The sequence below is a fragment of the Cynocephalus volans genome, chromosome 5, assembly GCF_027409185.1.
Source record: "Cynocephalus volans isolate mCynVol1 chromosome 5, mCynVol1.pri, whole genome shotgun sequence".
Classification (NCBI taxonomy): domain Eukaryota; kingdom Metazoa; phylum Chordata; class Mammalia; order Dermoptera; family Cynocephalidae; genus Cynocephalus; species Cynocephalus volans.
The window spans coordinates 110,034,921-110,059,700 of NC_084464.1; the positions used below are offsets into that span (position 1 = coordinate 110,034,921).

At 38.9% G+C, this 24,780-nt stretch overlaps 1 protein-coding gene across 2 annotated transcripts in view; it reads left to right on the forward strand.

Moving 5' to 3' along the window:
* Positions 1–24,780, forward strand: part of SOBP (sine oculis binding protein homolog) — a 152,014-nt gene that overhangs the window by 35,609 nt on the left and 91,625 nt on the right. For both annotated transcript variants that reach the window (XM_063097470.1, XM_063097469.1), the window contains exon 4: positions 3,151–3,302. In XM_063097470.1, the coding sequence (XP_062953540.1) occupies positions 3,151–3,302 (152 nt within the window). The remainder of the gene's footprint in view (positions 1–3,150; positions 3,303–24,780) is intronic.

The window sequence follows — 24,780 nt, forward strand, 5'->3', positions numbered from 1 at the left end:
TGCACATCATTTCTGGGTTTCAGGTAGAAGAAAGATGTGATTGCTGAAGTGAACTGATCCCTTTGGCTTTAAGCACTTAAAAGTTCACTTTTCTAGGGGTGCAGTCATCCTGTTTAAGATGGGAGCATCATCTCATGTCTGGTGGCAGAATTTTGAGCTATGCTGACAAAATTAATTTAGATAATCACAGTTCTGTTTTAGTTTCTTAAATATTAACGTAAATAACTTTTATAAGTCTAGAATACCTGAGGTATCTGAAAAAGTTTTCTTGAATTTTTGGAATAACCCACTTATCAGACTCCTCTTTAGATCATTAGCTGTTGATAACAGTTTGATGACAGAAAAGGAAAAATCTGATGGACGTTTTCCAAAGTGTTTGCTCTTGTGACACAGAATTCTATGAAAAATGGATGGGAATACTGATTTATTTAAGTAGACAGATGCTAAGCACCATTCTAAGAGTTATCCAACTGCCAGATACAAAAGTGCATAATTTCTTTTGTCTTATCTTCCCGTATTGTTACTTTGTAGTAAGAATGGTTTATAAAATTAACCTGTTTTAAAATTCTACTTTTCTGTTTGTTTGTTAGGTCTATTGTAAGAAAGTATCTTTGCCTCCCTTTAAAAAATGACTGTGAGTCTGTCTGGTGATGATGGAGTGAAGCAGGGAAAGACCTGGGAGCTGCCCTTTGACCCCAGCATCATTCCTCCAGGCCAGGCCTGAGCAGCAGGCTGAGTGCCCGGCATTGTGACAGTTTTGTTTTCTACCCTTTCTTGTCTCAGTTTTGGTCCATTCTAGTTAAAGATCTAAGACTTAAAAAAAATGTTACGTTTTGTATCCCAAACCAGACTGTTTAAAGGAAGAAACAACGAGGGGAACCTAATGCATGTTCTAAAATGGGTCCTTGGGAAGTGGTATCTATCTCCTCTTAACTGTGAGGCCAAATGATTTCCTCCATAAAAGTTTTTTCTTGCAGATTTCACCAGAGTCAAGCTTATTGCCAACCTATCATTTGTGGGAGTTCTGCTGTAACATCTTCTTTTTCAGGAATTTAAGATTTTAAAGTATCTTATTGATTGGGAAAAATAGAAACAATTAGTTCTATTAGTTAGTTTAAATGACAGATGATTATTTTAAAAATATGCTATTTCTAACCTAACTTAAGAAACTCCTCCATATGCTGAGGTAAATTATAGAGCTTTGTTGATTTTTCATACCATGTAAAATGTCTATATGTGGACAGATGCCATATTAGAAATTATATAAAATACAAATGAAAGTTTTCTTGAATTTAACAAATTATTAAATGCAATAGTTGTTTGACATTTGAATTTATGACTCCATTTAAAGAAAGTTATGTTATCAAAAATGTTTGACTAAGTTTGTGAGAGCGCAGCCTTGTAACACCAAGGTCAAGGGGTTAGATCCCCTTACCAGCCAGCTGCCAAAAAAAAAAAAAAAAGTTTGACTAACATCTAAGGTCATTTTTTATACTGTCTCATTTGGTAATTAACACTAGATCACAATATATAATTTGTGAAATAGAAAAGGGCATTAAAATGACAATATTTTTTTCCATTAAGGTAAATAAAATGCTACACTTAGTTCTGAGGTTGATACTCAGGGGGAAAAAGCCATATCACTGCACTACAAATTAGTTTGCTTCTAATTTTGCAGGCTGATGACCACACTGCCTCAAACCAAATCTTTTTCCTGGAAATGGAATGATTGCATGACAGATTCTATGAACCATGAATATATCAACAACTCATGGACCAAGACTTGCTTAGCAATTAGTGTTTGGGGGATTTTATTCAGAAATTAGACAACACTATACCAGGGCTTGTTTGGGATTTTGTGATTATCATTCATGTCTGGAGCATAAGTCTGGGTTAGTACAAAGAAATTCCATAAAGGAAGAAGAGATGATCAGTCACACACACACACACAGACGCACACACAGTCAATTGGGAGGACAGAGAAAACTCAAGAGACAGCAAACCCCCCGAGGAAGCAGCAAAGAAATATTTCTTAGGCTTCTACTTAAAGTCTTCTTTTATTTCCCCCACAAAGAGGCCAATGTTTACCAAACTGCAGTCATTTGAATATCACTATCATAATTTTTGTCACAACTTCTTACCACCTGCACTATGATTTACTCAATATATTTTATTAAGTGACTCACTTTAAAAGCCTATCTTTGTTTTAAGCGGTAATATTTGTGATATCATGGGCTTGTTGTGCTAGTTAAATTTGCTTCTCATACAAAGAAAAGAAATACAGTATTTTAAATAGTGGAAATATTTGCATACCACCTAAAATCATTCTGAGCATCCCCATGACGTGGGTGATGAGCCTCCAGGAACTGAGAGGATTACTAGTCTAGCTGAGAATGATCTGATACCCCCATTACCATCTCTTCATCCAGGGACCATGAACCACGTCACGTGGAGGAGAATTTAAATCAGACCTTCTCTCCCTGAGGACAGCAGGGCCGGAAGGCTGCATCATAGGAGACTGCTCAGTGAGCCGGGCTTGTCCTTTTCCTTTGCCAGAATCTGGACACTCACATCTTTCCTTTTTTGACTAAACACATTGCTTGGGAATCGTTACACTGCAGGAGTAAACAGCAGCCCATGTCATTTAACAATAACAGGGAACTTGCCATGGTTGAGCCTGGCCCCTCACTGTCAGGGTTCATGTGAGGGCATCACATTTATAGGGTAGTACCCTCCATATCGTCCCACCCAGTGTGGATCTTGTAAACTTTCAGCAGGACCTTTGAAGAAATGGGTCATTTTACAAGCTTTGTTAGTACTGGGGCTGGTTTAGCCAGGCAGGTTAAACATTTTTACCAGACTAAGAAGCCCTAGGTACCCTTGTGTATGCAATCATGCTCTGGTTTTTAAGTAAATGACTTTTGGAAACTTAGGAGCAAAAAAAAAAAAAAAAAAAAAAAGACAAGAAGAAAAGAGAGAGAATAAAAGCACTGAGCCACCTCCCCAAGAGCTGGCTGTCCAACTTGGTGGGAAAAATGGTATGGTCTGGAAACTAAAATCAGACCTCAGTAGCTCTGTCAGGTTCAGGGTGCGTCGTTTGAAGGGATGTTTGCTTCTGATATGAACATTTTTCTTATACTTTTATTATAGAAGATGATGTGTCAAATGTACAAATAATGTGTGCCTGGTGCCAGAAAGTGGGAATCAAGCGCTATTCCCTGAGTATGGGAAGTGAGGTGAAAAGCTTCTGCAGCGAGAAGTGCTTTGCAGCCTGCCGGCGAGCCTACTTCAAGAGAAACAAGGTAAGAGCGCGTGAGGGAGCGCGGCCTTGCAGGCCTCACCAGACCATGGGCGCATGTGCCTCGTAGCACTAGTGGAAAACACTGCACACCTTTTACTTGTGTGTTTTTATTCTTTCTCTTCTGTCCGTTCTCTTTCTCTGTCATGCTTAACCTTTTGGAAGAAGGAATCCCCTTCGAATGTGTTTCTCTTGGCTTAGTGTTTGAATTCTGAGAGGGTGAATGAATCTGATGAGGACACAGTGATCACAACTGGTATCCTAATCGACAGTGTCTTTCCAGCAGTGCAGTGCACAGACTAGACTCTGTGAAAGATCAGTGGTAGAGATTTGTTACAAAAGCCAAGAAACTAGCCACAGAAGCATGGCCAGAAAGCTTTAGTCCACTCAGTTTAACTTTTGTTCCCAGTGGGAGTTTTGCTATTGTTCTTTCCAAAATCGTACCCACAAATCCTAGTCAAGAAAAACATCAAGTGTTTCTTGACACCTTGTGTTAAAGTTGATTGATATTGACAAAAGGTGAAAATATCAACATGCAAACCAACATTGCTCGCACAGCTAAGCATTTGTGAGAAGCATGGTGGGTAAACACAGGAACAGCCATAGTGATAGTTTTTTTGTTTTTGTTTTTTTAAAGACATCCCTTGTCTGAAAATGTCCTTTTTGAATAGTATTAGCCACCATTAATGGGAAATGGAATGCATGATGTTTCCACAGTCACACACTACATACACACAAAACTAATTTCTTAATCCTTGAAGAACTGCTATTGTATTTTGCCACCAAGTACTGAAGTAAATTTCTAGTCCTTGATTATTTTCCATTGATCTATAAAACTTCCTTAATTTATAAAATTGTTCACATTTTCCCAAGCATTTCCATTTTCATAATACAAGATCGAAATCTGTCCTTTCTTAAAGCAAACAATTATTATTTTTTTTAAGTCTGATCTTTGCAGTCCTGAAATACTAATCATGGGCTTACTGCATTGCAAGAAGCACTGTTGCAGCAAATTATCTGCAAATTTGGGTCACATTCATTCTGCCAAAAAACATAATGCCAAAAGAATTAGACAGCAGAATTCAGCAGGACGGAATTTTAGTAGTGGTCTCTAAGAATTAGGCTCATAATCTTCACTGTAACAGAGAGGCAGATAAAGAAATTGTTTGGAATTCTTTTGGAATGGTCAGTTGTCGAGTTCAGTTTCCTTTGGGAGGGGTCAGTGAAGCTGGGGAGGAGGGTGGGAAGAATGACTCGCAGGAGACACGTTTTGTTTTAATATAGGAGGATTAAAATGATCTCCAAGACCCTGAGGCTCCCGTTTTGAATGCTGAGCACTGGGGTAACAATCCCAGGAGTGGGCCCAGTGCTTTCTTCTTCAAAGCCCTACTTACCACAACAAAATACTTTGCATTCCACCCCAGAAGATGGCTATAGAACAGGGCTTTTTGTCTTTCTACAATTCTGAAGGGTTATGGGTCTTGATGGAATGCCTGTAAGTGAATAAAATCAAGCAAGATGAATTTGTCACAATCCCAGCAACACATGTTACACTTTGCAAAGCGATTTTACTTTATAGAAAGCCTTTGATTTTACTTTATAGTAAGCGATTTTACTTTATAGTAAGTGATGTTACTTTATAGTAAGCTTCTGATTCTATTTGCAAAAACAGTACGGAATACTATATTTTACATCATTATAAAATTTAAGGTGAAAGTGAATTTAAACTTTCATAGCATATGTTTTTGAAAAATGGGTAACTGGGAGCCAAGATAAGAATTAGTATTCAGTACTTACAGTGGTAAAATCAGCAGTGGGAGGAGGACCATTACATTTCACTTTCCATAAGTCTCTCAACATCTTGCAAAAGCTGGGAGTTGCAGTGGTTTGATGTTTAGCCAGCGACTTTGCCGGCTGATCGCAGCAGCCCATTAGTGTACATACAATACCTGTCTTCTCTGCAATCTTCACCCTTATTTATGTATTCCAAGGCTCTGCCATACTATACCTTCTCATTTTTTCAAATAGAGAAATAAACTGGTCACATCACCTGCTGGATTATTATTATTTTTTTAAATTTTAAGACTGTTATCTCTGCAACAATATTATATTGTATTACAATAAACATGTACAGCTGCTACATTTCTGTTAACTGATAGGATTTTGTGGTCATTTCATTTAGGGCTTGGGTTTCCTAATGGATTGTATTAGATACCGGTCTCCATCCTGCCATTTCTAAGAACTGCTGTAATAAGCCCCAGGGTGTTCTCCACTGAAGACAATAGCAAATGGCTACTTCTCTTCTTGTGTCATTTAACAAAGTCCTTTGTCCTTGTAATTAAAGTTGTGGACTTTCTTAATCTTAGAAAAAGGGCAAAATTCTTCCTAGATTTTTCTGGCTAAATTCTACGTTTTTAAATATTGAGAAGTGGATGGAAAACAGTGAATAATGTGTATGCAGGACAGAATTTTGCCTAAGGTATAGTGTAGATTTTAAAAAAACACATAAAATTAACTATGCTGTAAATTATGCCTTATAATGACAGCCCATTTCTTGCTGGATAGCATGCTGAGATCTAAAAATGGTCTCTAAGTTGAACCCAAATTGCATGCCTAACTTTACAAAGAAAAATCCTAGTAGAAAAGGTAGCTAATTAGGAGCTGTATTCAGCTGACCTCTGTTTTGTGTCTGAGCAACACCTGCATTTGTGAATGTAAATTGGACAGCTGTGCCTGTGGTCCCCGTGCTTTCCTCTTCACAAATGCTTCAGCATAGAAGCAGGAATCGATATGCTGCTAAAAACAGGGACGAAAATAGCCCAACTCTCAAAATGATGGCCCACTGAAAATGGGCTCTTTAAATTTTGTTTTCTTCTCAAAGCTTCATTTCTCTTTGGGTCTCTGTGTTTGTTTAATGGGGTAGGTTGAAAAATGCCCCATACATATTCTCATAAACCCTGTCTCTGTGAAGTAAGGTGGGATGGATTGAAACCAAGTTAACCCTTTATAATATGTAGATTATATTTTACAACTGAATTTAAATTTTTATTTGAAGAGTTGTTTGGATTGCTACAAGTATGTAGGCTTTCCTCAAAATGCCACTGAACAGTGCTAGGAGAGGACCATGAATCACAGCTGTAATTCGCCTAAGGAATCTAACTACTGATTTACACATTTCAGGATGTTGCTCTAAGAAGTGTACAGTATTAATTCATAATATATTTTGTAGAATCCTTATCCCCCAAAGGCTCAATTGCTGGCTCAAAAGTTTTTGAAACAGTGGGTAAGAAAAATACTTATATAGTCCATGGGCACTGGATGAGCAATAGAATGTCATTCTCATTATTTGATGCACTAGAGACTTTGCAGGGGACTAGTGGTCCACTCTTTTCCCAGCTCCTTTTTGAGGCCACAGAGAGAAGGACTTGAGAACATTTCTAGCCTAGAGATTTGCCTAGGAGTTGGAAAGTTGCAGAGACTTCTTTGTGGTTTTGCAAGAGATGCAGAGATATTCAGTACAACTTGCTAATATGAGTTTTAATTTACACAATAACAGACACTTAAAAAATATTCTTTCCTAAGGGAGTAATGCCTTGTAACCATTATCTCTATAAAAAGGAGACTAACAAACAAGACCACAAATAGTAGTTATTTCCAAACAACTTGTGTTTGATCTTTTTCCTTTTGCATTGGAAATATCCTCTTGTCTAAACTAATGTCCAAAAATAAGGCAGAAAATCAAAACTCAAGACAAATGGCTAACACAGGCAATGTAAAGGATGATTGTTTTCTTTCCTTGTTCAGATCTCAAATTTATAGTGTTCTTTATGGATCAGTAGCATTGATAATTTAGTAATAAACATAAGTTCCTAAGAGGACCAAAGTTTTGCTTCCTTGTTCTAGTTTTACAATAATTTGAAACAAGAGTAGATAGAAATACTTCAGTATCAATGTTGCTGTTCCCCAGGAGACCATAGTGTGAAGAAACCTACGTGGATAAGGATAAGGATGCATTAAAAATAAAAAGATTATATAGACAGAAACATTTGCAAATGATGTCGTTAAGATTTCCTAACAATCATCATAATAATAACAAATATTCAATGAAGGGAATATTGTATAATCAGCACTTCTTTTACTTTCAAACTGTATTCCTCGATATATAGCAATCTCTTAGAAGAGATCTCTTTTGGAAGAACCCATCACTAATTAGCATGTGTCATCATGTTATTTGGAGTTATATTTTATTTAGACAAAGGCTATTTGTCTTTTTATTAAACTTGAATATACACTGGGAAAGAATCCTTGGTTTCAGACTTAATTATAGAACCTAGCAGTTCAGAAGAAACATGTAACAATTGCCCTGTTAATCTAGTGATTAACCTGTCTACTTTTTTTTCCTTTAAACACCTGAAAGATTTCATTTGCAAAATGGCTATCATTCATGAAGATTTGGAGAAGGACATTAAGAAATTACTTGCAATTAATGTCCCCTGACTGCCTGAAGCTCAGGTCACAGACTTGCTTTTGTCAGTTGCTTGCAGATATCCTTGGTCGATAACTAAATGCAGCCAAGGAACCCCAGGGTTCTTCCTGTGGATTCCCCTTGTCTTTATCGGGTGCCAGTGAGCCTGTTGGGTCTGTCTGCCTACACCCTGGCCTGCAGGAGGATTGCCTTGGTTTACACTGTCCATTGGAAATGTGCTGTGAGTCTGCCCACAGTCTTGCATGGAGAGTGGCCTTCTTCTCCCAGGGATTTAGTCTGCAGGCCACTGGCTGAGTTCCCTTTTGGTCACAGCAAACAGTGTTGTCCTTAGGAAGCCCTGGGGAAAGAACAACAAACCCAACTGCTTTCTTGTTCTCTGGTATTTTGAAATATGGAATGGAATATTGATGAGCTGCAGCAAATGACAGCCTGTGAAAAGCAATAGCAGAGGAGGAGGAAATGTTAGGCCTTGGAAACACATTTGGGGTGGGGTTAGAGCAAGAAGGTGCTGGCTAGTGAAGTAAAATGTCAGTCAGTTTAAAGTGACATCAGGCTCTTGAGGAAAGCCAGAAAGGGTTGAAGGGCAGAGGTTCTGCAGGCAGGGTGGGACACAGTGCCCTAGGAGGCCTTCAGAAACTAGCAGAGAGGCATGTGATCTTCGTGTTTACCCAAACACTTGAAAACCACTTGAGAAACACTGGTCTAAGGGATGCCTGGAATACAAACACACTGGGGCAAGTGGGTTTATACTGAAAGAAAGGAATAGCAACCACTTTTAGTTTTTAATGGGCTACATTTTGAGGGATTGTAGGGGAAACAGAGAAATAGTTCTAACCCATTTCCCAGAATGGATGTTAATCCTCAACAATATTAGGTATTTTAGATTAAATATGAAGAGATGATCAAAATTCTAAAGAGTTCAACATTTCTTTTCAATGAGTAGAAGGAAGAAGGGGAATTTTTTATATATCTGAATCCAGTCACCTGGGGATCAATACCCAGGGCTATTGACATGTATGCTGGAATGCTAATTTTCAGACACAGTAAATCTCTAGCTATCCTTCTGATGATAGCTAATGCTATTAACTTAAATCAAGTTTTTCTCATCTGAACTGCCGGTAATTATCCAATCCATCTAAAAGGCATGCTCCCTTTTAACATTAACCACAGTGTCAGATTGCATCAGCTGTATTGTGTTCTGGTGACTGCTGCTGCAGAGTGATGAATGTGTGTGTTTGGAGTTCATAGTCTGACTGTTTGGGCAGTGGGCAGCTCAGTGAAACAAATGATCAGAAAGGGATCTATTTATTGGGAACATATATTCTCCTTATCGATCCAGTCACTTGCATTGCCAAGTTTCTTAGCTTTCTGCGAACAGTGTTCAGGTTTATCTGAAGAATGAGCATTTAAAGAATTATCTAATGGGTCATTTTGATGTGCTTTTCCCATCATAAGCTGCATTCAGCAGAGTTACTCTTTGTGCCTGACTTAAAATGGAAGGTGTCAGGAGACCTTATTAATAAAGAACAGAAGAGGGAAAAGGTTCGAAGAGTATTTGGTGAGAAGAGTATTTGTCCAGAGAAACCAAGAGAGAACCATTATGCATTTTCCTAGGATTGTAGTCATGCTCTGTTAATTCAAATGCTTTGTTATAGATGTTAAATATCCAAGTAAGTGGACATAGAGGGCAGGTGGCTTGCCTTGAGATATGTTAAAGTAATAGATTGAGTCCAGTATTTCTCTCATACACATTTGCAAAGTCTGGTTACAAAACCTAGTACACTCAAGAGGGCCATATACAGGAGACCCAAGCTATAAGAATACTGTGGTTTAAAAAAAAATTTCCTCCATTGCAATACCTCTGGGCAGCTTTTGTACACACAAGCAAAAGTGAACTGGGAAAGCCACGTGTGATTCTTTGTTCCTTGGGTTCTTTGCTCTTTGTTCATTTTATCATAAATTAGGATGAAATAAAGAAAATCTTGCTGCAGATGGCCACGTAACATGCCTCAGCAGTTCAGACTGAGAATGGGAAATTCCCTATGTTACCTTCCACTCTTAGGGTGGCTGTGCACACAGTGGAATCTAATGTCTACTGACAGCCCGCCTTTGGAGGTTACAAACAACAGTCTATTGTGTTCTCTGTAAACAGGCTGTGGGCCAGAGCTGGGCACTACTGCAAGCACTAGAAGGCAGATCAGTGGGTTAGTGCATCCATAAAAGATGCTTGAACTCTGCTGCAATTTACTGAGCACTCTAGTTAAATGAAACTCCTGTAGTCTTTAACAAAGACAGGGATAATCAATGGCTGGGGATGGAAGTCAATGTGCAGTAATCACAACCTCCCAGAATTTGTGTTGTCTCATTGCTAACAGAAGGTTAGTCAGATTCAGGCTCCAAGGCTCACTACATCTATGTTGATATTTGCTTAATGTTTGAGAGCTGAATTTGGCCCAGAGGTGACATAATCTTAGTAGTGTTGCATCTGTGGGGACTATTTTTAAGCTATGGAATATTATTTAAAACAACATTACTTGAAAGTGACAAGATTAAGCTCAAGAATTATATTTGTTCTAATGTAATGTCTTTGTAAGTCATTCCCATGATGAAACGTAAATAGGGGAATAAAATCCACTCATGATTAAGTCCTCAAAATGTCAAATTGCATAGTGTTGTAGAGCCTTGATTAATCCTTCCATGGTAAAATATTCCTCATTAGTTTGCTATGGCTAAGGGTTAACCATTTCTATTATAAATTCAGACATTAATGTATTTTCTGCTTAATTCATCTTCGAATAGAGGAAAATATAGTTAGTAGATATGAATTTTTTACTTCCAAATGTGCTTTGGAAACATTATACTGATTTATGAGAGAGCTTTGGAGGCATGTGGGAGAATTCCTTCATAAATATGCTGAAATGTATTTAAAAGCATTTAACGACTTTTGATTGTGGAAAAATGACTGCCTTGACTTTGAAATGATTACTTTTCCACAGAAATAGTACGATTTATGACATAAATCAAAGATTTTTGCATTTGATTTTTGTCTCACAAACTTAAACTTTCTTAATGTTTAACTTTTTAAATTAGCTAATTAGCACGAAGAGCTAGATCTTACCCTAATAAGTGTATTTTGGGGGCTCAATGAGTAATAGGAATTTTGAGGTACTATTACTGTTAATATCCTTCACAACGTTTTGCCAAATATTCCATGATAAAATGGTGATTTTTATATGGATCTAATAAATAATGTTATCTTATAATCTGTTTCAATAGAATGATTTCATATTATTTAGAATATGGTGAGCAGTTCTATGACTGCACATCTAACTCTTTGTTATAAGAAGAATCTTTGAAGGCCCTGACACTGTCTGTGATCATCTGTAGGACTATATGTTTTATAAGTTGGTGCAATTTAAACTAATACCAAAGATGGGGGATTTGCCTAGTAGGAGGTAAGTGCGTCCTTACTGCTTTTTTGTTTGTTTTTAGCCGAGCTTAAAACAGAAACAAAAATAAAACCCCTGTTATTTATTCATCCGTTCATTAAAAAAAAAAAAAAAAAAAGGAAAGATATGTTGAGCCCCTGTAAGGTGCTAGGCATGTTTTAGGTTTGCTGGATACACTATTGAACAAAAGAAAAAGTCCCTGCCTTAAAGAGACTTACATTCTAGAGGGAAGGTAGATAATATACAAGCTAAAAAAATAATGAAATATTTCAGGTAGTGATAAATGCTATGAAGAAAAAGCAGAATGAGGGGATTGATGGTGATGGGATACTGTTTTATATCTGGTGATCACAGAAGTTGTCTTTGAGGAGGTGACTGAATAGGGACAAAAGGAAGCAATGGAGCTAGTTGTGTGAAGAGATGATTGCAGAGGGTCCTGGCGAGGAGGGGGAGTCATGAGAAACAGAAGTCCTAAGGCAGGAACAAACTTGGCATTTTTGAACAGCAGCAAGAAAGGCAGAGTGGAGCTGAATGATCAAGGTGGCTAGGGGCCAGATCATGTAGGCTGGAGAGATAGTGGTTTAGATTTCATTCTAAGTGTGATGGCAGCTATTGGAAGCTGTTGAGCACGGTGGGTGGATGATGTGATCTGATTTTTGTTGTTGATTGGATCTCTTTTAAGGAAGTAATACATTTATGTTCCTGTATGCAAAGAGGATTTGGAGAGTAAGAAAGGCAACAGCATTCCCATCAAAGTTGGGTGTGTCTGGCAATAGAAAACTAAAAGTATCTTATAAACTGAATTATTCATTAGTAGTTATGAAACATTTCCCAGTAGCAAAAGCATGTTGAACCAATTTAGTGTCTTTTTTTTTTTTTCCTGGGCAAGGTGTGGGAGGAGAGGAACCAAGGATGGACGCCATTAGTTAAATGTTCTGACACAGCAATTTTCTTTCTATAAGACAGATAGAGCTTGTCCCCAACCTAGTGGGGAGGTTATGGCCTCTGAAGGCAAGCTGTACACAGAACCCAACTCTGGGGCTGGGAGACCTACAACATCCACAGGCCTTCTCAAGCTCTAAAGGCTTATTTTGAAGTGTATTTTATTCTAAGAGTAGAATTTTATTCTAATAGTAGTAAACTATTTTGGTGATTACTTGTAGGGTGTATCAGAATTTTTAATGCCAGTAACAGAAGATCCAACTCAAAGTGTTTTAAATAATATATGCTTTGGGGTAGGTTGATTCAGCAGCACAGTGGCCTTATCATGGTCCCATTTCTTTCCATCTCCATATTCTTCTGAATAGAGTGTTGCTCGCATTCCAAGGCAGGCTCCCCGGAGGTTGTGGGATGGTTGCTAGCAGCAACCAGGACTACATGCTTCCTCGCTCACATCCAATAGAGTGAGTGGCTCTGTCCTAGCATTTCAAAAAAGTATTGAAATTCATACTCATTGTCTGTGCTTACATCACATGCTCACACCTGAATGAAGGACTATGATTAGGCAATGGAAGGTTCTGATTAGCTTGTGCCAATCAGAATTTCCCTCTGATGTTGGAGTTGGAGCTCATTTTTCTCAAAAGCCCATGGGCTGCAAGGGCAAGTGTAGCTACCAGAATGAAAATCTGGATGCTGTTCAAAAAAAGGAGGGGATCAGAATGATGGCTGTAGGTGCCAGTAGATGCCCATTAGAAAGAAAGGCGATTTCATGAGGTTATTTCATGAAGGTTGAATTCTTTACACAATGAATGTGTCATGTTTATCTACTCTTGTCATGCAAAAGAATTACTCTGGAATCCAAGTGAGGATTGAAAGACAAAAATGTGGTTAGATTCATCGTAGGGTCCTTAGATGAACTACCTCTTCTACCTAGGACCAGCTGTTTTGAGAAATCTGATTATTAGAATGTTAGCTCTAGTATAGGACTAAAGTGCTTACTCTTTCTATTTTTTGACTCTAGAACATGAAATCGCATAGAACTAAAACAAAGGGATTGTTAGAAATTTGCATTTATGAAGAGGAACGATGGTGCAGTTGGAATAGACCAATGTACAGTTTCATCAGTGTAAGTGGCCTGGGGGAGGTTGGCCAAGGACCATACTGGATGTCTGGGGCAGATGCTTTGGACTAGATGTGTGATGGGATGAAGCTGCTGTTACCTATTGAGAGTTAGCCTGTCCATACATTGATGCTGCTTTCTTCGTGGCTGAAAACTGTATCTGCTAAACAAAAGGGCAAGGGGAGTGTTCAAAAGAATTGTGTTATAGTCTGAAGCTAAATTCATCAAGTTCAAGTGGCTGAAGGAGTAGAGATCTTGAAGGTTACAACTTTCACAGTTGTTAATGCAACAAGTATTTGTTAAGCAGCTACTATGTGCCAGATACTGTGCTAGACATTGGAGTTCCATGGCCAACAAAAACTTGGTACCTCATGAAGCTTACAGTCCAGTGGAGGACAGACATTTATTTAAATAATAACACAAATGTGAAATTGCCACTGTGACAAGTGCTGTGATGATGTGGGCACAGCAACATGAGAGCCTCTAACAGGGGGTTTCCTTAGTCAGAAGTTCTGGAAGTTCTCCTGAGTAAGTGGTACTAAAACTGAAATCTGAAGGATGAAGAAGTGTTAAGTAGGGAAAGAGGAAAGGAAGAGCTTGCTGGGCTGAGGACATAGCAGTGTTGCTTCTAATTCTGGCATTGATTTGCTCCTTTGCTCATTTAAAATTCTTTGAGAAGGAATGGAGCTTTACCTATAAACAAGAAAACAATTGAACAAACAAAACATTCCCTGGAATGATAACCCCATTTATTCACTTGTTTGTAAATTCATTTATTCATGAGTGCACTCTACCAGTGCTTGGGTATTGTTGCTGCCCTGCTAGCCTCCGCTTGCCCTGACATTTTCTCTCAGCTTCATGGACTGTAGAGTTGGCACATTAATACTAACTCATTTCAGAGAGTATATTGATAGCTATAACTCCCGAAGGTAGGAGCATTTTGTAAATAAATAATAATAATGATAATAACTAAAAGACTAATGTATCAGAAAAGCAACAATGACAATAGAGAAAAGGTTGGGTGAAAATGCACTGATTTGAGAGAGGAAAATATTGTAATTACTGTCTGAATGTGGTTGAAAATAAATGGGATAAGTCATTTTTTGATGGAAGGAGCCACAGAAAGGGCAGACACTCACCTCCCACTCGCCCACCCCCCACTGGGTGTGGAAAAAAGATGTAGTTTTGATATATATATATATAAGAAGAACTATATACTGTAGTTATGTTAACATTATGCAAGGGCAGACAGGAAGTTTGGGTAATGATGAATTCCAGGACAGAGAAATGCTTATTGACACTCAGGTCCCCAGACTAGACAACTGTGATAAAATGGAAACAGAACAACACATCTGCTGGCACGATAACAGAGGGCAATTCTCCTGGCACAGTGGTGTGGTGGGAAGGAAGGGATTCTCCTCCCTTTCTTTGTATTCTTTATTTCAGCCTGGTATCTAATTTTAGTGCCTAGGATCATGATGACAACTCTGTAGAAATATAGCGACAAATAAATAGGCAGGTAAATAATTCAGATTTTACCTTCTTGGGTCTTTACTGGGTGGTGTGGACATAGGTATTCTAAATGAGAGGTGTCTGCATTGCTCTTCAGGATGCCAGATGGAAGAGATGACCCTTATCAAGCCTAACCATACCTGTGCCTGCCTCAGGTGACTGGGAACCAGGGACCTCCAGTCCAGCAGCCTGCAGTCAGCAGCCCCCTCTCCAGTTCCAGTAGCTCCTGAAAACCACAGTGACAGTCGTTTCCAAAAGAGGCTGATTTTAAAACTGTGATGAAAATGGCTAACAGCAGGCTGAAGGTTAAAGTAAAAAACTTAAAAACCATAAAATCTGCCTGGAGGCTATTTAAGCTAACTGTTTTAGAGGCACAGATGGTTCATATACCTCTGAGCCAAAAACAAAAAGTAAAAAGGGGACAGTAAAGCTGGCGTGATTAAGCAGACAAGTATGAAAGTTTTATTAGTACTAAAAAGGCATCCTTTAGAAAAGTGAAAAATCTGTCTCAAAAAACTCGGAAGACATTTTAAAGACCAATGGGAAATGGAGAGGGCAAACATGACATTTCAAAACTCAACCAAAGATAGTGAAGACACACAATGTACTTAACATACATTGGATATCAGAAGCTGTGATCTGACGACATTAGAAAGCGGTGTAAGAGAACGATGCAATATGCAGAGAGTTAGGGTGTGGCTTCCCTGTCCTGCATCCATCTTTGATGTAGAGCAGTTTTTATAGAGATTTAGTGCAACTTAAATGGTAATTTGAATCTTCGAGGAAAATCAGCTGAAGTAAATTTGAGACACTTAAGTGCCATAAATCAGAGGGTCCAAAGCATATGAAGGGAATAAAGTATGATGTTGCTGCTAGTATTATTAAAAATAGAAAGCATACCTGAGAGCTGGGAAATCACTGGGGTGGAAGGGCATCCAGACTCTTTGGAGAGCACCCCTGAGTGCATCTGGATGCAATCTTTCAAGTGTTCCCCTGCACATGCATGCGCACATGCACTCAGAAAGCCTCAGGATTCAAGCTCTGTGAGCTTCTCGTATAATTTTGCAAAAAGTCAGACCGTGAAGAATGACAGTACATTAATAACAGTACAGTCACCATTTGAGAAGCCTCCTCTGAGGAGAAAATAACAACAGTACTTGTGTCTTGAATTAGTATTTAATATAAACCTAAATTAAAATGACCAAATATAGCCTTGCAAAAAGTAAGGTAAGTTGTTTGGATTTTCAAAAATCCAAGTAATTCACTTAGAGTTTGGCAGACTCCCTCCAAAGGGACCCTTGAGGAATATAAACAACTGAAGACAAGGAATAAAACCTTGCTTTGGATTAAGAACCTGGGTAAGGAGAGGATGATATTCCTCAGAGTACAGATAAATTAATAGTATACCATCCCAGGGGTTTATATTAGGAGTAGTGTCATTTAATACACTGATTGCTTATTTGGAAGTAAATGACAGGAAGGAGGGGACTTTTGCTACTTTCTCTAAGTTGCTTTTATTTGAAAAACTGCAGAGGATAACCCTCACTTCCCAAACCCCCCATAAATCTATGCACATAATGAGGTAACCTGCTTTGCAAATGTATAAATGTAATGAGGTAACCTGACATCAGATGCAATTCCATTCATTCTGCTATCAGCTAGCACAGGGAGCAAAAAGTTTTAATCCTTGTACTCCCTGACATGGGCTGATTCTCAGCATCCCCAGAGAGGGGAACTTGGTCTGGTCTATAGGGTGCTCATTGTGTTGCTTGCCTAGAGTTAAAAAAAATTAGCTTCTAAATGCTTGACTGCATTAAAGAGAATTTTCTAAAGCAGACAAAAGTACAGCAGACACTGTGCCAATAAACTGTGTTTCGTCTTCGTAGGAAATGTGTAGTCCATTCTCCTTTAACTTGATTTTTATAAAAGTCTAATGTTGAACTTTAGAGAGTTGACAGAGGATTAAATATATTTTCGTTAGACTCTAGGCTATACAAATAGGGAATACAAAAGCCTGAAAAGGTATGCTGTTGAGAACAAAAGAACCAATAATACAACTAAAGACTGGTAAAAAATAAATGTAATAGAAGTGTACCCGGCCTTGTAACACTCAGGGGTAACCTTTGCAGTTAGTTGGTCACCACGGAGAAGGACCAGGTCAAACTCTGAGGCAGATGGTTTAATATGTAGTGCATATATAAATCCATGGAGGCAGTCCAGTCAGTGCAAGCAGGTTGCTAATGATCATGGTTAGCAGTTGTGAGCTGCTCCTGCTCTTGCAGTTAGTATTCAGATATCATGCTTCAGGGTTCAAGTTGATGAGTTTCTGGGTTGGGAAAACATTTCCCCCTTTGTATTACACTGCACAGCTGATGAGACATACTTCAGAGAAGGGGTGATTTAGCCTCCTTCAGGTGAATGGGAGACAGAAAAGGTAGACTCACATCCCAGGTGCATGATTTAGTTTGATGATTCCTTACTTTTGGTTAAAGTGGTACCATTGAGAGTATGTTGAGTGTGAGGAGTTTGTGATGGCAGCAAACACCGCTAACCTAATGGAACTTCAAACCTGACATCAAGTCAATACCGATTAAAAAAAAAAAAAGAATCCCCAATTTTATGGCCTGTTGGCACCAGAGAAAACTTTTTATCAATGATATTTTCAGCTTTCTTTATCCTGAATTGTTAGCAAGTAGAAAAGAATATTGGCTTCCAAATTCCAGTGCATTCAAACTTGTCTTAAAGAGTGAATTAAAAACAGATAAAACCCAGAGAATTAATTGTGAAGAGGCACACTCCCAAACCCTATACCAGGGGTTGGAGCTCATAGGAATAATTTGTATTTACTGATGCTTAAATCAAGACAACTAGAATTGAATAGAAATTCAGGAAGAATTGGACAAAAAATTTAGATGCCATGTAGTGTTTCATTTAGGGCATAATTTTGCATTAAATGCAGTGAGAGAAGAAAATTAAAGTCCCGCAGAGTACACGGAGGTGGCGCTGAAGTTAACATTCCCATTCCCCCACAAGCACAGCTCATCTCCTCATTCAAGCTCTTTTGCTCACTTTCTTTACACTTCTAACGCAGCCATTTAGCACTTGTCTGTATCAGTTGAATTTAATCTTTTATGATTATGTAATTCAGCTCTGAACAAGGAGAAATTCGACATGCCCAGGGCCTAGATATTTGGCTAAATGTTTGATCAGGGGCTAGTAAAGGTGACGGCAACCTTAATTTCTGTTTCCCTATGTGTGTAGGTAGAAGGGGTGATGTAGTGAATAAAATCTGTATCAAAGTGATTACGTTAGCCCCTATCACCTGTACTCTCCACCCTTGGAAGGCCAGTGGCAGCTGGAAAGAAATTGGTTGCTTCCATTTTGATCTTAGGTCCTGAGGCTGGAATAATCCTTTCTGTCACTCAGTCCCCTCTTGGGGCAGTTGCCAGCAGGGTCAGGGAGAGTTTGATTCACACTCTTGGCCTGGGCTAGGATACTGGAGTAGGTTGAGGAGTAAAAGACTGGAGAGAAACACGGAATGCGCATTTGGGTACAGATCAGTGTTTGTGTAACAAGTGCCTGAATCAGCAACTCAGTGAGGTCCTCAGAGGCTGGGGCTTGTCTCAGGGCTGGGTGCTGGGCAACATAGAAATCTGAGATGTGGCTTTGGCTCAGAAGAATGTCTGAGTTTGTGAATTTTCCTGTGCTCATGTGGAAGTGGACCTTATGCCACACAATTATTCACTTATTTATTCAGGAAGTATTATCGAGCATCCATAGTATGCCAGGCATTGCTCTGTGGCTGGGGATAGAAAGATAAATAAGGAGAGGTCTTTGCCTCTAAGGCTCTCACAGTTGAGTAGGGGAGACCAACAAGTAAACAAATGATACTGTGTGAGGCGTGCTGGAACAGATGTGAGTAAGAAGAAGTGGGAGTAGGGGGTGACGTACCCAGCCCAGGGGCAGGTGCTATGCATGAGTGAGCACGTGCTTGTGTAGAAACCAAAGTGTAAATTCAGGAAATGGATGGGTAGAAAAAAAACTAAGGACAGCGAGCATCCAACAGGATGTGAGTCAGGACATGAGAGCTCCACATGTCAAACATTAAAAACCAAATGTATAACCCTTATTGTAATTCCTACATTGTGTTTTACCATTTAGAAATATTACAAAGTTTATAGGAATAATTAAAACAATATTATATGACTTAAAAAAGGATTTTTTGTCATCATCTTGTCTTTGGATTGTTTTACCAAGTCTTCTTCAGGAGATTAAGGAGGCAGGGAAGTAGAGAGTGTAACAGACAGGGCTCACTCACATAGTAATGCAGAGGTGGATGGAAATGCAGAGGGTTTAATGCATATCTGCACACTTTCTGAACGGTTCGAATTTAAGGTGATATTAGAAAGCTTCTCCATCATCCTCCTTTTATAGGTGAGAAAACTGTGGCCCTGAGAAGTTAAGTGACTTGCAGGGGTCACACAGTTAGTAAAGGGCAGATCCCACAACAGATAGGTCAACTCTGATGAAGTCTCTGAAGTCAGTAACAAGAGGAGAATTGTAATTGCAGTTGTCTGAAGAGCAATAAAAACTGGTCTCCTTTATGATTAGGATATCAATATTTAGTAAGTATACATATAAACTTTATAAAATAGCTTAGTATGCTATTTTTCAAACTTTTATTTACCATGAACTAGTAGTAAGAAATATATTCTGCTTTGTAACTTAGTACACACACACACATGAACACACAAACTCATACCACATTTAATAGAATCTAAGTCACTTTGATGCTGGCTTTTTCTTGATTTTATCAGAAAGTGTCAACAGATGATTTTCACACAACTGTGTCACAACTGCAACCTGGCTAACAATTATAAAATGCATCATGATTTCAGGAGTGTTAAAATGTGAAAAATGAGTGGGTTTTAGAATACGCAAAACAGGGCATATCTAATTAAAACTGAAGCAAAACCTTCATGAAACAATACTTATTTTTCCATGTGATACACTAATATTTTTCGTTTCATTCTATTCCATTAACAAATTGCTGGTTGGGATTCATTAATGGGTTAAGAACCAATCCTGAAAATACTAGATGAATATTTGTATGGTGTGTCATTATTATGGTAGGTTAGGGGCTTTCAAGATCCCACCGTTGTATTCTCCTTGACCTTAGCTCTGCAATTTGCCAGTTAAATTGAGTATTTATTATCAGTTATTCTAAACTTTCATTGTGGACTCTCTTAACATATTTATCCCTTAAAATGGCCAGTGGCTGCTACATTTATAATTTAAGTATGCATTTGTCTTGATGGAGAGCAGGAGGCAATGGGTGTATTGATTAGACAGTAAAAGGAAATGCCTAAATTTGAAAATGTGCTATGTCAAGCTCTTATATCAGGTAAAAATGAAACAAAGGAAGGCAGAGGTGGTGGGGAGGGGGCAAGGGTAAGAAAGCCCAGGGATAGAGGAAGACCAGACAGTGAAAAGGGGCAGCCTCCCAAACTGCTTCCCTTGTTCTAAGCCTTGGGCTAAAAGTGATGAGGAGTTGAATAGAGGGATAGACAATGGCCATGCTTGGCCTGGTCTTCTCCATGCCACAATCAAATGAGATGATGCCCAGATCTGTTCCACAGAGCTGTATTGCTAATCATGGCACAAGGCTCATCCTTCACAAGGACTGGCCAACATTGGGGGAGTTGTTGGAAGGAGAGCTTGGCTACCAAGGAGAAAGAATAGCTGAATCTATTTTAAAGTAGGCTGACAAAGAAATGATAGCTAAGGCTTCCCCATTTAAATAATTTGATACTCAAAGCCACTGGGGTGGAGGAGGAGTGGGGCATAAATCTGCATAGAAGACTGTCTGAGGTGGGGCTTAATCTTTTGTTTGCATCATGGCCTTCTTTGATCATCCGAAGAAAGCTTCAGATTGGCCCCTCTCCAGGGAATAGACATGCATACAGAATTCTACAGATAATGTCATGGGATTCATGGACTTTCTGATATACATTTTGGGGCCTCTTGAATCTGGGTTTAGAATCCCAAGTAAGTGTTATTGGATGTGGGAGAATTTAGCTCCCCATCTGCTCTTCCACAAACTGGATTTCTTCCCTTCACCCACAGATAGAAGATGGGAGGTTTTCTGACCTATGCAGCCAGAATGGAGATTTGGAACAGGTGGAGGTGAGCTGCAAATATGTCAGCATGCAAACAGCATGGCCAGACCTAGAGTAGACCAGTACTGCTTGGTGTCCCCAGGCAGAGTTTTAGAGTAACCGTCCAATAATGAACTTTACGGTATTAGGGAAAGGTCTGTTGAGCCTCAGAGCTAGAGATGATGCTCCTTCTGAGGTGTGAGCCTTGAGAATCAAATGACACAATTTTTCAGCAGTTTGTCCAATATATAGACCTCTCAAAATGAATGGCATTAAAGTCACAAAACTGGTGATGTTATGGAGAGATTCTTCCTTTTGCATTACAGAGACAATGGATGCAGTGAAGCTTTCTGTCTTAGTAAGATGTTGGATTAAATACTGTTTGCTGCCGGGATGTCCTGTCAGACACACACTGTAATACTTAAAAGAACTACTTGCCACCTCTGAAAAGAATTTAAACTGTCAGCCCATTAAATGTTCATCTCTAATGTAAAATTTTTAGATGAAGCCAATTTAGCTTAATTTATCAAGACATCTCTTCGTGTCTGGGAGGGCTGGTGGAGGGAAGCAGGGCTGGAGTCCATTGAAGCTGCTTCTTTGCAGAAGTCTGTAACACATGGGACACAGAATGGTTTCTGTGGGTCATTGTAGCATTTGTCAAGGAAAAGCAATGCCACCCTCCTACTGACTCCCACTCCTGCTCTGGAAAAATGCATTATTTGTGCCACCATTCCAATAAACACAGGAATGACCTCAGGAAGCAATTTCGCTTGAGATTTTGGAATGGTCCAAGCCTTGATGATTCTTTCTACAGAGGGCCGGGATGTGGTGGGGAGAAACTATGGTTCTGAGAGCCTGCATGGGATTGCAGATGGAAGGGCTTATTCAAGTACAGCAGCATCTTTGTGCTGCAGTTATTGGTTTTACATTTTTTAAAAATCCCCTTCTGAGGGAAATCTGTGATTACATTTTCTTCTCTGCACAGGTGCTAGAACGCATTGCGCAAATACAAACATATCTCACTTCATGAGAAAATTTGGAAGTCATTTTCCTTCCATCTGTCAGAAGTAGACTGTGCTCTAAAACTGGCCATCCACCCACCCATTCTCCCACGCACCTTCTCGGTGACAAGGAGGAGATGGCATTGTAAGAGAATGAAAAAAAAATTAAAAAGATAAACCCCACGAGGCATTTGAAAGGATGGCTTATTAATATCATTTGGGCAGCTATGAATAACACATAATAGCTTCTGGGGCGGCACGTTATTCACAGTAGCCTTCATTTTTCTTTCTCTTCCCTTTCCCATTGCAATATCCCTTGACTACAGATACTGTTCTCCACTAAATTCCCAAATCCTTGCTGAAGCTGAGTATTCTTTGATCACAGATCATTTTCATATGTCCACAGTGAGTTCTTGCCTGCATAGGTAGGTAAGCAATGCTCCTTCAGAAAAAGGACGCAGTGCTCGTTCCCAGAGGACTGTGCAGCTGTAAGCGCTCTGCACTCAGACAATCAGAGGCCCAGCAGGGCACCTTCCAAGCGCAGCTGCACAGCTCTCCTCGTGAGCTCTCCGAGGCACTGTGCCCTACGTGCGGATTCCAAGCTACATTTAACACAATTGCCCATCAGCACTTAGGAAGCAGTTACCACAGAAACCCAGCAGAGACCAATTAGTCACATGATTAAATTAATTAAAATAACCCAGGGCATCTGCCATCTTGCCTCTTTCTGCTACGGATAGCGCATGACCCAGACAGAACCGCAATTGGTTAGCGATATTGTTGTGTCTCCTAATTCTAGAATTGTCTTCTTAACGTGAAAGGGGGTTCTCCTGATTTGCTTTGCTTTTCTTAAGAACTCTCTTGGGTTGTTTTGGAAGGTATTCCTCTCCTGGAAACCAGGCAATATCAAATTTACAAAACATCAGATTTAATAAACAATGGGATTTGTTATGTTGGGGTTAAGAAGATTTGGAAACATTTTCCAATTGCACAGTTGAAGACTTTTGGAGATTTTTAATGAGGACTCTAACAATACATGTCAGAGGGTGCTCTGTAATATGCATTTACACTTGACCTGAGAATTCTGTGGCAAGTTGCAGAAACCAGACCACAGCTCTCCTTGTTAAAGTAATAGGGATGTTATAACAGGGCATAGGCAGCCTGTGTTAGAAGATAGTCCTGAGTCAAAGATGGTGTCTAATGATCCCACTCAGTGGCTTGTCATTTGTAAAAGGAAGAAATGCACATTCTGAAGCTAACCCAATAAATCAGTGCTTTGTCCTTGATATGCTGAGTGACCTAATAATGGCCTCTCCAAAATCTCCATGTAAAGGTTTTCTATTATACCAGTGCCATACTTCCTCACACACACACACACAAATCAGCTTACCTGAAATCTCATAATGCTCACAGCAGTGCGATTTCCATCACCCCAGCCACTTTCTGGAGACCTGTCTGATCCATCACACTTGAGAGCAAATGACAATACAATTTCAATGTATCAAATGAGATAATGGTGTGGTTTCCCAATGCTCTTTCTTTGTGAATTGGCTTGACAAAATACATGAATTAACTATATAGTTTGACTGCATTAATTTGTGCCTAACAAAGCAAGTGGCCCAACCTTGTCTATAAGCCTTGACACTGAGACAGGAGAATTGTGATTATACATGAACAAGAAGTAGCATATAAACAATCAGCTTGAGCAGATCTTTCAGCAGTGATAGGCTCAGGCTAGTAGGAACCATACTTCTTCCTGGGTGAAACAGTCTGGTCAGACCTTGGAATAGATGTGACCATCTGGCAATTCTGAAAATCAGGTGACCGATAAAAGAGAGCCATGTGGTAATTTAAAAAACTGTGGCCTAATGTGTAATGAGCCTCAAAGGAAATTAATTTATAGCTTGTCAACAATAGCAGTAATAATAAGAATATACATTTGAATCACATTTTATGATTTATAAGGCATTCACATATCTCCAGATTTCAACTTAATCTCTCCTTTCTGATCTTTACCAATTCTTTTATTTAATGTACGTATATTTTGTGTGCACTTGGTATACTCATTTTGTTGTTGGTGCATGTGACTATTTTGTGAATAAAATAAACATCATATGAATGCAAAAGAAAGCTGAAACTAAGGTATAGAAAAATATATTTCACACGTTAGACTTTATTCCCTTTGAAGTAACAGAAAAGTGAAAACATATAAAACTTTCTTTGCCTAAGTAATTAATGAGTACCCCCGATAGAGGTGATTCGAAAAGCAAAAATGTATTTTAAATATACGTTTTAAATATATACCTAAAGTCAAATATTAGTGTTTCTGTGAACTATAGGCTTGCTTTGTATAAGCAGAAATTTGTTTCTGCTGTCTCCATATCGAATATTTCTCTAACTTAAAAATTATGGAAGACATATAGCTATTTGAAAACTGTTAATGACAACTCTTTTGAGAATGGCAAAGTGAACCACAAATCAAAGTGTGTCTGATGTGCTTTAGTTGTATATCAGGCTTGGTCAAAATAAGTCAAGCATTTGGAAAATTATCAAAGAGTATTTCAACAGATGGACAATGAGTGCCAAGTAGTGGATCTGAAACATAGATTTCACTTTATTTGGTCATGTTTTGTGTAGATGACGCTTGATTATTCATGAGTTAAGCTTTTATACCAACACAAGGAGTTGCCTGTCACCGTCACCATTCTAAATTCTGGTAGCTGAGAGGAACTTTGAGGGGCCGAGACTGGTTATAAGAGGGGGTTACTGGTTGTGCGTGCTTGTTACAATTTTTAAGTTATCCTTTGTCTTCTATCA